The sequence below is a fragment of the Tamandua tetradactyla genome, chromosome 1 (genome assembly GCF_023851605.1).
Source record: "Tamandua tetradactyla isolate mTamTet1 chromosome 1, mTamTet1.pri, whole genome shotgun sequence".
Lineage (NCBI taxonomy): Eukaryota > Metazoa > Chordata > Mammalia > Pilosa > Myrmecophagidae > Tamandua > Tamandua tetradactyla.
In genome coordinates, this window is record NC_135327.1 from 90,042,600 (window position 1) to 90,055,502 (window position 12,903).

Sequence of the window (12,903 nt, forward strand, 5' to 3'; positions counted from 1 at the left end):
CATCTTGATACTTGAATATACTATCAAACTGCTCCAGAAAGACCACAGAAATTCGTAGTTCTTTAACAGTGAACCAGAGCTTGCTTCAGCTCACAAGAACTCGATAGGTAAAAAAATCTTATTTATATTTTATGATTAGTTCCAATCTTATGTAATAGCTAAGAAATGTCAATAAACATTAAATATTCCCTCCTTCCCTTCAAATCTTCAAATCTCACCTTTTTCTCAAGAAGAATCAGTTTAAACAGGATTAAAACCTACAGAAAGAAAAAAAGAAATGTTTTCTTAATATAAGAAACACTTATTGATATGTCTTTCCCCTCCTCAAATATATATTACTTAATCAAAACTATTAAATAATTATAGAGCTTTAAAAATACAATAAATATTTGAGATGACATGATACTATAATTGGAATATCCTGGGAAATCTACAACAAAACTACTTGAGCTAATGAACAAATTCAGCAAATTGGCGGGATATAAAATTAATGTGCAAAAATCAGTAACAGTATCTAAAAGAATCAAGTATCTAGGAATGAATTTAACTAGGGACTTAAAGGACTTGTATACAGAAAACTACATAACATTATTAAAAGAAATCAAAGAAGATCTAAACAGATGGAAAGACATTCCCTGCTCATGGACAGGTTAAGTATGGTCAAGATGTCAATTCTACCTAAATTGATTTACAGATTCAACATGGTACCAATCAAAATTTCAACAACCTACTTTGAAGACTTGGAAAAGCTAGTTACCAAATTCATCTGGGAGGAAAAGACCCCCGAATAGCTAAAAGCATCCTAAAAAAGAAAAATGAAGTGGTAGGATTAACACTTTCTGACTTTAAAACTTATTCTAAAGCCACAGTGGTCAAAATACCCTGAACTGGGACAAAACAGTCTTCTAAATAAATGGGCACATGAGAACTGGTTATCAATACCCAAAAGAATGAAAGAGGACCCTTATCTTACACCCTTAAATAAAAATTAAGTCAAGGTGGTTTGCAGTTGTGTGAGATTTTTTATTTTATTACATGCTAGTTTTAATATATATTTTCTTAAAACTGCATTATTTTACAGTACTAAGTCAATTTAGGATGCTTTTACAAAATGGAGAATAATAAAACTTTCTTTGGTAAAAATTACAAAAATAAAAACAAAAACAAAACTAATACAAAGTGGATTAAATACCTAAATATATGAACTAGCACCATAAAGCTTCTAAGAATAAAATGTAGGGAAACATCTTCAAGACCTAGTAACAGGAGGTAGCTTCCTAAACTTTATACCCAAAGTATAAGCAACAAAACAAAATAATAGATAAACGGGAACTCCTCAAAATCAAATGCTTCTGTATCTCAAAAGACTGTCAAAAGGTGAAGAGGCAGCCAACTCAATAGGAGAAAATATTTAGAAATCACACATTAGATAAATATTTGATATCCTGTATACATAAAGAAATCATACAACTCAACAACAAAAGAACAAACAATCCAATCATAAAGTGGGCTAAAGATATGAATAGGCATTTTTCTGAAGAGCAAATACAGATGGATCAAAAGCACATGAACAGATGCTCATTTTCATTAGTTATAAGGGAAATGCAGATCAAGACTACAATGAGATAACCACCTCACACCTATAAGAATAGCTGCTATTAAACATACAGGAAACTACAAATGTTGGAGAGGATGTGGAGAAACTGGGACACTTAAGCACTGCTGGTATGAATGTATAATGGTACAGCCGCTGTGGAAGATGGTTTGGTAGTTCCTTAGGAAACTAAATATTGAGTTGCCCTATGACCTAGCAATAGCATATATATTTGGTATATACCCAGAAGAGATAAAAGTAGTGACACAAACAGACATTTGCACACAATGTTCACAGCAGCATTATACACAATCGCCGAAAGATGGAAACAATCCACATACCCATCAAGAGACGAGTGGATTAACAAAATGTGGTATGGACATATGATGGAATATTATGCAGCAGTAAGACAAAATGACGTCCTGAAGCACATGTCAAGATGGATGAGTCTTGAGGATATAATGCTGAGTAAAATAAGCCAGACACATAAGGATAGATACTGTTATGATACCACTTTTATGACCATGGTAAAGCTAAAATCAGAGGTTTATAATACAGAATATAGGGGACTGTCATGGTCATGTTCATGTGTCAACTTGGCCAGATGCTTGTGCCCAGTTGTCTGTTGGGACAAGCGTGGCCTGAATGTTGCTATGAGGACATTTCATGGGCTTAAATCATGATCACAATGGCTGCATCCACAGCTGACTGCATTTGTATTCAGCAAAGGGGAATGCTGTCTACAATGAGTAAATTAATCACCAGAAGCCTTTTAAGGAGGATTCAGAAGAGACAATTACTCTTCTTGCTTCAGCCAGCCAGCCAGCCAACCTCTCCTGAGAGTTCACAGAGGACAGACATTCTTTGGAGCTGCCAGCTTGTGGTCTGCAATACAGATCTGGGACTGTACATCCCCATGGTTATATGAGATACTTTTATAAATTTTATATTTATGAATGATTCTGTTTCTGTCTCCTGATGATTCTGTTTCTCTAGAGAACTCTAGCTAATACAGGGACTTAGAGATACACAGAAGCCAGATATGGGTGAATGGTTTAGCTAATGAGGTTGAACTCAAATGTAAGGGAATAGATAGAAGTGAAGGAGATTCTCTAGTGGGTCTATAATTAATATTACCATATGAAGGTGAACAAAATTGAAAGGGGTTGTACAGACCTATGTGTCCCAATGATTAACACTATATATATATATATAAGTTCTTAGAAGAACTACTTCAAAGGTATCATTTAAGCACAAAGAGTGTTTAATTCCAGGGTATGGGGGAAAGCTGCTATTACATACTATGGGCTACATTTAAGAGGAAAACATCAGCAGTACCACAGCAACAGCAGGGGTAAATAACAGTAGAGACAAGAGCTAAGGGAAGGTTTACATTTCCTGTTTGGTGAGGGTGTGTTTATTGGTTATCTTTCTCTTGGGAACAATGAAATTATATAAAATTAAGATTGTTGATGGACTGTAGACTTTGGGCATTATACATAATGCCCAACAAATGTAGGTGGTTGAAGGATGCACCAATTGAGAAGTAGACTGGCAAACAATGGTGTATACATTATGATTGAACATTGTGATGCCACAAAAAGGAATGAAATTGTGAGGTATGCAACGATGTGAATGAACCTGTGAGACATTTGGCGAGGAAAAATAAGTCAGAAACAAAAAGAACAATTACCGTATGGTCTTCTTTAGAAAATTCTTATAAGAAAACAGGGGCCGGGGGTGCAAGGGTAGTTCAGTGGTAGATTTCTTGCATGCCATGCAGGAGACCCAGGTTCGATACCTGGTCCATGCACTTATTTCCCGCCCGCCCCCCACGAAACAAAAACAAGCAAAACAAACACACAAAGACAACAACAAAAATGGTGCTGCAATATCAGGATACTCACACGAAAAAAATAATGAAATGTGACCCCACCAAATAGCATCCAAAAAAAAAAAGAGAGAGAGAAAACTGGTGCCTAAATTGTAAGCTCTTATATTAGACACATTGAGTCTGGAGTGGTAATTATTATTTTTGGATTTGGAGAGGCTGTTTCCTATATCTATAACCTGGTATTTAGAGATAAGAACGAAGCCAATCAGGTCCAGATTAAGTTAATTCAGAACACAGGGGTAAGGAAGATATTGTCTATATTTTAGAACTGCACTTACTCTTTGAGACCCAAGGAGGAAAGGTTTATTTTGTCCAGAACCTAAATTTTCTGTAGAACATAAATTTAACTCAACCTGTCTGGATAGATCATTTGAACAACTGAAACACAGGGTGCCCAGAATAAGAATGAGGGTCTTAAATCCTGTATAGCCTAATGTAATGCCTGGATACATCCCAGAGTATATTAAGCACAAAATCAAAAAGTACTGGCAAAGTCCCTCGAGGGATGGGAGAAAAAATATGGAACTATTAAACTTTACCATCAGGGAATCCCGATACTGTGTCAAACATTAGGGACACCAAAATCAATAGACCAAGCCTATTGATCTTGAGGCTTACCCTTGTGAAACTTATATAGGTAGCGGAGAAGCTTGGCCTATGTATAGGTGTGCCTAAGAGTTACTTCTGGAGAACCTCTTTTGTTGGTCAGATGTGACTTCATTCCCTCTAAGTCCAACTCTGTAAGTGAAATCATTGTCCTCCCCACTATGTGGTACACGACATTCAGGTGTGAAAGTGTCCCCAACAGTGTGGCAGATGACTCCCAGGGATGAATCGGCCCTGGCACCCTCGGATCAACAATTCCCTAACCAAAAGGAGGAAAAGAAGTATAACTAATAAAGTATAAGTGGCTGAGAGAGTTCAAATAGAGTTGAGAGCCTACTCTGGAGGTTGCTCTTATGTAAGCTTCAGTTAGACCTTGCTACCTATCATAACCTGCCAAACTCCAACCAGGACCATTCCAGTCAATTCTAAAGAACACCTAGGGCAATATATAAGATTCCACAAGGCTTCCATGCACTAGAGTAACTTTCCAGAAACTTACAACCTCCAGATAGGTCCCTGGACCAGATAAGTCCCAAACCTAGAGGGCCCAACCGCTACAGAACATCAAATAGTTTCATCTCCCTACTCCATATTACTGTCAGCCCCACCTGACATGAATAACTTAGAATGGCCATAGCCCAAATACCTCTAAAGAGTGGGACAGAAAGATCGAAGATGATGGTGGAGTCATAAAGAGAGGGTAGGGTTTAACAAACAAATATGACTGCTGAATCATTAAATTGATATTTCTTTTAGTCTCCAGTATCTTAGGAGCAGCTAGAAGTAAAAACCTAAAATTGTGGAATTGTAACCAATACCAAACTCTGAAATCTGTTCTAAAACTAATTGTTGTGCTGTGCTTTAAAATTTTTGCTTCTTTGTATATATGTTATTTTTCACAAAAAAGAAACAGTCGATTGTGATGACAAAAAAAAATATTTCTTCTTTCTAGCCTCCTATATTCTGAAGCAGCTAGAAGGAAAAATCTGAGAAGATGGTATGGTAGCCCATGACAAACTCTGGGATCTGTCCTATAACTTTGTGTTGAAGAGTGCTCTGACAATTATATTACTTTTTCTTCTCTTTATCTTATATATATGTTATATTACACAATTTTAAAAGTTTAAAAACAAACAAACAAACCTAATCATTAACATTTTCCCACCCTGATTATTCCCCAAATTGTATATGTAGACATTTTCCAAAGATACGCATTTTATATCCAGCGCTAGCTTCAACTTTCAGCTTACTTTTAAATAGATTTGATCCTAAATGCTTCATGTATTTGAATGCTTATTGATGCATTTATTATGTCTTATTTTCCATATATTTTCTATAGGTTAGAAATGGATTTATCCTTAAAATTTGTTGTGCAGTTAGCTTATATGCTTTTAAACTAAATACTTGTTTGAAGGCTGATTTAAACAGATTTATATAGAAAATAGTATGAACTCTGACAGAATAAACAAAACTCTGGGCAAGTAACAGTGTATTGGGTGCACATCCCTTTTGTCCTCTCCATTCACTAAGTATTCTTTGTCCCAGCAGGAATGTAATATTTACTTGTAATGAGGTGATTGGGTATGAATATTTTGGAAATTATATACAGGGATTCCTATTTTATGTACCTTTTGTTTCTGGTAGATTTCATTATAGTTATGAGTGTGAAATTCATCCATATAGCTATTGTAATAAAAACTCATTCGGAAGATGGCGGCTTAACAACGTGCGCGTTTTAGTTCGTCCTCCAGAACAACTGCTAAATAACCAGAAACAGTACAGAACAGCTCCTGGGGCCACGTCAGTGACCAGACACACAGCGTACCCCAGTCTGGACCAGCTGGACTGGTTGCGAGCACCCCCCAAAACCGTGAGTTCCCAAAGCTGCAGCGGCCAGCGCCCCTCCCCCACAGGCCGCTTCCCAGAGGAGAAAGGAAAGGACTTTACCATCAGCAGTGACTGGGCACAATCAAACGCCAATTGTGGAACTAATTAACAAATTCTGACTACTAAAAATAGGCCCCCAGCTTAGGTGAACCCGATCAAAGCGGAGGTTGCTCATTTTTGCCCTGGCACCAAGGGGGCAGGACTGACAGAAAAAGGGGACCAAAAAAAAAAGAAGGAAACAGGTTTTTGTGGCTGTGTATCTACAAAGGCTTGACTGCCTCTGGATACAGCGGTAGGACTTTTCAGGCTGCAACTGCCCCAGGCATAGGCAGAAGTGAGCTCTTTTGGGGGCTTATCTGGAGCCTGTGCCTTCCCCAGGGGAGGGGTGAAGGCCCACCCAGGTGGAATCCCTCCATCAAGGAATTCAGACACCAGGGCTTGGTAATTTGAAGCCATTAAAACCAGCCTACAACCTCTCCTCTGTCTCCAACAAACCCCCAGCCAAAGTTAAATGTACCACATCATCTTATGCTGGTGGGACCTGCAGTCAGACAAGCACCACATACTGGGCAAGATAAGAAAAACAGAGTCCAGAGACTTCACAGGAAAGTCTTTCAACCTGTTGGGTCTCATGCTCGGGGAAAACCAATGTAGGTGACTCTTTCCACCTGATAGGAGGCCAGTTTGGTCTGGGAAAATCTGGCTCGGGTCTATAATATCTAAGCAGACCCTCCTAAGTGTGTGTGGGGGAAAGGTACCACACAAGCAGGGCAAGAAACAAGAAAACAAGAACTGAAAAATTCTCCTCTGTTAAACAAAACTTAAGCTAAAGGTTCAGATAAAGCTGAACAGAATGTCAAAGAACAGATAGAGAACAAATTCATCCAGCAAGAAAACCCTAGATAAAAGAAGTGAAAGCAATCTCCAGAATAAACTAATTAAGGTAATTAAATGCCTAGACGCCAACAAAAAATAACAAATCACACTAAGGAAATTGAAGATATGGCCCAGTCAAAGGAATAAACCAACAATTCAAATGACACACAGGAGCTGAAACAACTAATTCAGAATATACGAACAGATATGGAAAACCTCATCAAAAACCAAATCAATGAATTGAGGGAGGATATAAAAAAGGCAAGGAACGAACAAAAAGAAGAAACTGAAAGTCTGAAAAAAAAAAATCACAGAACTTATGGGAATGAAAGACACAGTAGAAGAGATGAAAAAACAATGGAAACCTACAATGGTAGTTTTCGAGAGGCAGAACATAGGATTAATGAACTGGAGGACAGCACATCTGAAATCCAACAAGAAACAGAAACTATAGGAAAAAAAAATGGAAAAATATGAGCAGGGACTCAGGGAATTGAAAGACAATATGAAGCGCATGAATATACGTGTTGTGGGTGTCCCAGAAGGAGAAGAGAATGGAAAAGGAGGAGAAAAACTAATGGAGGAAATTATCACTGAAAATTTCCCAACTCTTATGAAAGACTTAAAATTACAGATCCAAGAAGTGCAGCATACCCCAAAGAGAACAGATCCAAATAGACATACTCCAAGACATTTAATAATCAGAATGTCCAAGGTCAAAGAGAAAGAGAGGATCTTGAAAGCAGCAAGAGAAAAGCAATCCATCACATACAAGGGAAGCCCAATAAGACTATGCGCAGATCTCTCAGCAGAAACCATGGAGGCGAGAAGACAGTAGGATAATATATTTAAATTATTAAAAGAGAAAAACTGCCAACCAAGAATTCTATATCCAGCAAAATTGTCCTTCAAAAATGAGGGAGACTTTGCTATCCAAATATGTAGATTTTTTCCTTGCTGCCTTAATTTTAAATTGGTTTATGAAACTTACTATGCAAATACAGGCTTTACAATGATTATATGGATATTTTATTTAAATATGCCTATGGTTAAGCTAACTAAAATATCCATTGTTGATGGTTCTAAGTATATTGTTTGTTTTCTTATATAAAAAGTATGTAAAAATTTAAAAATAGTAAACAGCAGACACTAAGAAGTGTAACAATAAAGAGATAAACTAAAATAAAAAACAAAAACAAAAATAAAAAAAAAAATGAGGGAGAAATGAAAACATTTTCAGACAAAAAATCCCTGAGAGAATTTGTGACCAAGAGACCAGCTCTGCAAGAAATACTAAAGGGAACACTAGAGACAGATGCGAAGACAGAAGAGAGAGGTGTGGAGAAGACTGTAGAAAGGAAGACTATGAGTAAAGGTAAAAGGAAGGAAAATTAGATATGACATATAAAATCCAGAAGGCAAAATAGTAGAAGAAAGTACTACCCATATAGTAATAACACTGAATGTTAATGGATTAAACTCTCCAATCAAAAGACATAGTCTGGCAGAATGGTTTAAAAAACAGGACCCATTTATATGCTGTCTCTACTCAAAGGTCACGAGGCCAAGGACACAAATGGACATTTACATGTTTATAGCAGCATTATTAACAATTACCAAGTGATGGAAACAGCCAAAATGTCCATCAACAGACAGTTGACTAAACAAACTGTGGCATTTACATAAGATGGAATATTATGCAGCTGTAAGAAGAATAAAGTTATGAAGTATGTAACAACATGAATGCACCTTAAGGACATTATGCTGAGTGTGATTAGCCAGAAACAAAAGGACAAATACTGTATGGTCTCACTGACATGAACTGATGTTAGTGAATAAACTTAGAATATTTCCTTGGTAACAGAGACCATCAGGAGATAGAAATAGGGTGAGATATTGGGTGATTGGAGCTGAAGGGATACAGACTGTGCAACAGGACTGAATATAAAATCTCAGATATGGACAGCACAATACTACCTAACAGTAATGTAATTATGTTAAAACACTGAATGAACCTGCATGTGAGAATGATAGAGGGAGGAGGATTGGGGATATAAATGAAATCAGAAAGAAAGATAGATGGTAAAGATCGAGATGGTATAATCTAGGAATGCCTAGAGTGTATAATAATAGTGAAATGTACAATGTACAAATTTAAGAAGTGTTTTTGCCTGAGGAAGAACAAAGGAATGTCATTATTGCAGGGTGCTGAAAACAGATGATAATTAATACTTTAAAATGTCACCTTATGTGTGAGACTAAAGCAAAAAATGTTTATTTGTTACAAAATTTAAATTTACTAGAGCATTTCCTAATATAACTCATGTAGATAGTTTGATTGAATGTCATAAGTACTTGGAATCTCAGGTAGGACATGAGATTTTGTTGGTTTGTCCAGAGTGATGCCCCGATGAATCCCAGAGTGATTTGATCAGTGACTGGAAAAGTATTTGCAAGCCCCCTTCAGGGAATGGTGAGAGTGGGGAGAAATTCAACTTCCCCAAGTTGAATTCTTGATATTCTCACAAGCAGTGTGGACAACCAAAGCTATAGGCTGAGCCCCCAGGCTTGGGGTTTGTTCACATGAAACTTAACCCCACAAAGGATAGGTCAAGTCTACTTAAAATTTAGGCCTAAGAGTCACCCCCAAGAGAGCCTCTTTTGTTGCTCAGATGTGGCCTCTCTCTCCAACCAACATGATGAGCAGTCTCACCACCCTCCCCTTCTCTGCGTGGGACATGACTCCCAGGGGTGTGGACCTTCCTGGCAGCGTGGGACAGAGATCCTGGAATGAGCTGAGACTCAGCATCAAGGGACTGAGAAAAACCCTAGAATGAGCTGAGAATTAACATCAAGGGATTGAGAGAACCTTCTCGACCAAAGGGGGAAGAGTGAAATGAGACTAAGTGTCAATGGCTGTGAGATTCCAAACAGAGCTGAGAGGTTATCCTGGAGGTTATTCTTATGCATTAAGTAGATATCACCTGTTGTTCAAGATGTAGTGGAGAGGCTGGAGGGAACTGCCTGAAAATGTAGAGCTGTGTTCCAGTAGCCATGTTTCTTGATGATGATTGAACAATGATATAGCTTTCACAATGAGACTCTGTGAATGTGAAAACCTTGTGTCTGATGCTCCTTTTAGCTACTATATCAGCAGAAGAGTAGAACATATGGAATAAAAATAAATAATAGGGGGAACAAATGTTAAAATAAATTTAGTTTGAAATGCCAGTGGTAAATGAAAGCAAGGGGTAAGGGGTATGGTATGTATAATTTTTTTTTCTCTGTTATCGTTTTATTTCTTTTTCTGTTGTCTTTTTATTTCTTTTTCTAAATTGATGCAAATGTTCTAAGAAATGATGAATATGCAACTATGTGATGATATTAAGAATTACCGATTGTATATGTAGAATGGAATGATCTCTTAATGTTTTGTTTGTTAATTTTTTTAACTAATAAAAAAAGTTAAAAAAAAAAAGCTCATTCATTTCCATTGTTGTTTGATATTACAGTGCATAACTACAATACAAGGTAAGCATATTACTTGTGATGGATTTTTAGGTTGTTTCCATTCTGGAATACTGTGAAAATTTTTATTGTGAATATACTACTAATGATAACATATACTCTCAAAAGAAGATATAATAAAAACAGGAATTTATACTGAGAAATAAAACGTTAACTGCATTATCTAAAAAATATGAGGAGCAGTAAAATCACTTTTTACTAATTGTGTTTTTTGAAAGACGTGGTGCCATTTTGCTTGAAATATTTGCAAAGTTCTTATAGGGTAGTGATGGGATGTTACGCTGATTTAAAACTGTTATGTACCCCAGAGAAGACTTATGTTCTTTTAATCCATTCTTGTGCTGACAGACTTATTGTGGGTGGGACTTTTTACTTAGGCTATTTCAACTGAGATGTAAACCAGCCCATTCAAGGTAGGTCAAAGGAATCCTATGTGAAAAGGATGAAAGACAGGTAAAGCCCAGATTGCTTAGAGAGAAAAGAGCATAGAGAAAAGAGCTTAAAGAGAAGCAAGAAGGATCCATAGTTGCTGAGTGAGACATTTTGAAACCAGAACCAGAAGACAAGGACCAGCAGATGTCACATGTATCTTTCCATGTGATAGAGGAACCCCAGATGCTAGCTGCCTTTCCTCAGAGAAGGTATCTTCCTCTTGATGCCTTAATTTGGACATTTTCATGGTCTTAGAACTGTAAATTTGTAATCTAATAAATCTTCACTGAAAATGCCAACACATTTCTGCTATATCGCGTTCCGGCAGTTTTAGCCAACCGAAACAGATGTCAAAGACACTCACATATCAGGTCTCTGATTAATGTGTCTATATCCTTGACAACGTATAGATTTCTAATAAAGATCAGAAGGCATATATAAAGATATTTTACTGGAACATATTCCACTCTCAGGGCAACAAATAAAATATCCTGCAACATTAAAACATGGTTTTATTCACTCTAATTTCATGATATCTGAAATGATACAATTAAAAAACATACCCTACCCTGCAAAAAAACCAGACAATGACAAGATAGTACTGTATCACTGTATTTTTATGATACAAGCACGAGTAGCAGCACTTTCAGATTTGCATGGTAATAAGACTAAGCACTGTCTCAGAAGAACTAAAACACAGTTAATGCCACAATTTGTGTCCAATCAGTTTACACATGGAAAATGCCCAGTTAAATGAACCCAATATGAACAGCATCTCTCACTCTAGTACATTATAGATCAAATAAGGCATCATACCTTGTGTCGAAAATGAAGGACAAGATCTCGAGGAGATAGACCTATAATGTTAACAAAACAGCTAATCTGTGAATATCATCTACTGTTTTATTTGGAAAAAAGTTTTTGTACCCCTCAAAGGAAAGGAAGGTAAAAAACAAAGAAGGAATTTCAAAATATTCAAATATTTATGTAATGTTTGATTATATGCACATATGCTCAGAATTTGTGAAATTACTACTAACAGTCACACACAGTGCTGTCAAATAGAACTTTCTGTGACAATGGAAATGTTCTATCTGTGCTGTCCACTACAGCAGTTACACATGGCTAAGGGTAGTCAAAATATGGCAAATGGGACTGATAAAGTGAATAGTTATTCATTTTAATTTAAATGCAAGTAGTCATGTGGTAAGTGGCTACTGTTTCAGACAGTACAGATCTAACATCTTCCCCCATTCCACAAACATCTTACAAACTATAAAAGTTTAGAAATTATAGCACTCATACTACAGTGGCAGTGAATCATTTAAATCTGTTTTTTCAGTTACTATACTCCGTATTCTATTGTTTCTGAATCACAGTCTTCTCCAAAGATCTCCATCTCATAAAACTTGAGAAAATTTAGGGAAAAATGTATTCTCAGAATAGGAACTGTGTAACCAGTTTATATTACACACATGACTACAGTAGTAAACTATCGCAACTGGGCTGCTTCATGCTGAAATGGGGAAATAAGAACTGAGTGGGAATTGAGTAAGCATAAGTCACTATGTAATTAAAACTGCTTTAAAAAATATATATCATGAGATGGATATTAATGCATACCCACTGAGTACTTAGGACACCAGTGGATATTCTGGGTGGGCAGAATAACTTTTTTTTTTTTTTTTTAACATGGGCAGGCACTGGGAATCGAACCTGGGTCCTCTGGCATGGAGGATAATTTAAAGTCAACAAATTTCCCAACCTGAAGAATGTTAGAAGAGGGGTGAGCAGATCTCTCTTGCTCTCTCTCACTCTGCTATGACAGAGATTTTAGCTGGTCAGCATTAATTAAAGGAAAAGAAGAAATTTCCATTACTACTCTGAAAAATAGGAATTCACTTTGCATAATAATTCCAAATATTGAAACAAACAGTACAAGTGTGTTATGATAACCCTTACTGATATAAACAATAGCTAAGAAGATGTTTTAGGGAAAGTTTTCTATAATTTGATTCTAATCATGATATAGACTATAGGTCTCAAAGTTTTTAGGGGGAGAAACTGAATCAAACATTGAATTTAG

At 36.6% G+C, this 12,903-nt stretch overlaps 1 protein-coding gene across 4 annotated transcripts in view; it reads right to left on the reverse strand.

Annotated features, from left to right (window-relative positions):
- The window catches only part of AVL9 (AVL9 cell migration associated), a 184,818-nt gene that overhangs the window by 74,509 nt on the left and 97,406 nt on the right, over positions 1-12,903 (reverse strand). For all 4 annotated transcript variants that reach the window (XM_077120366.1, XM_077120361.1, XM_077120360.1 and 1 more), the window contains 2 exons: positions 11,634-11,674; positions 219-257 (listed from right to left, as the gene is read on the reverse strand). In XM_077120366.1, the coding sequence (XP_076976481.1) occupies positions 219-257; positions 11,634-11,674 (80 nt within the window). The remainder of the gene's footprint in view (positions 1-218; positions 258-11,633; positions 11,675-12,903) is intronic.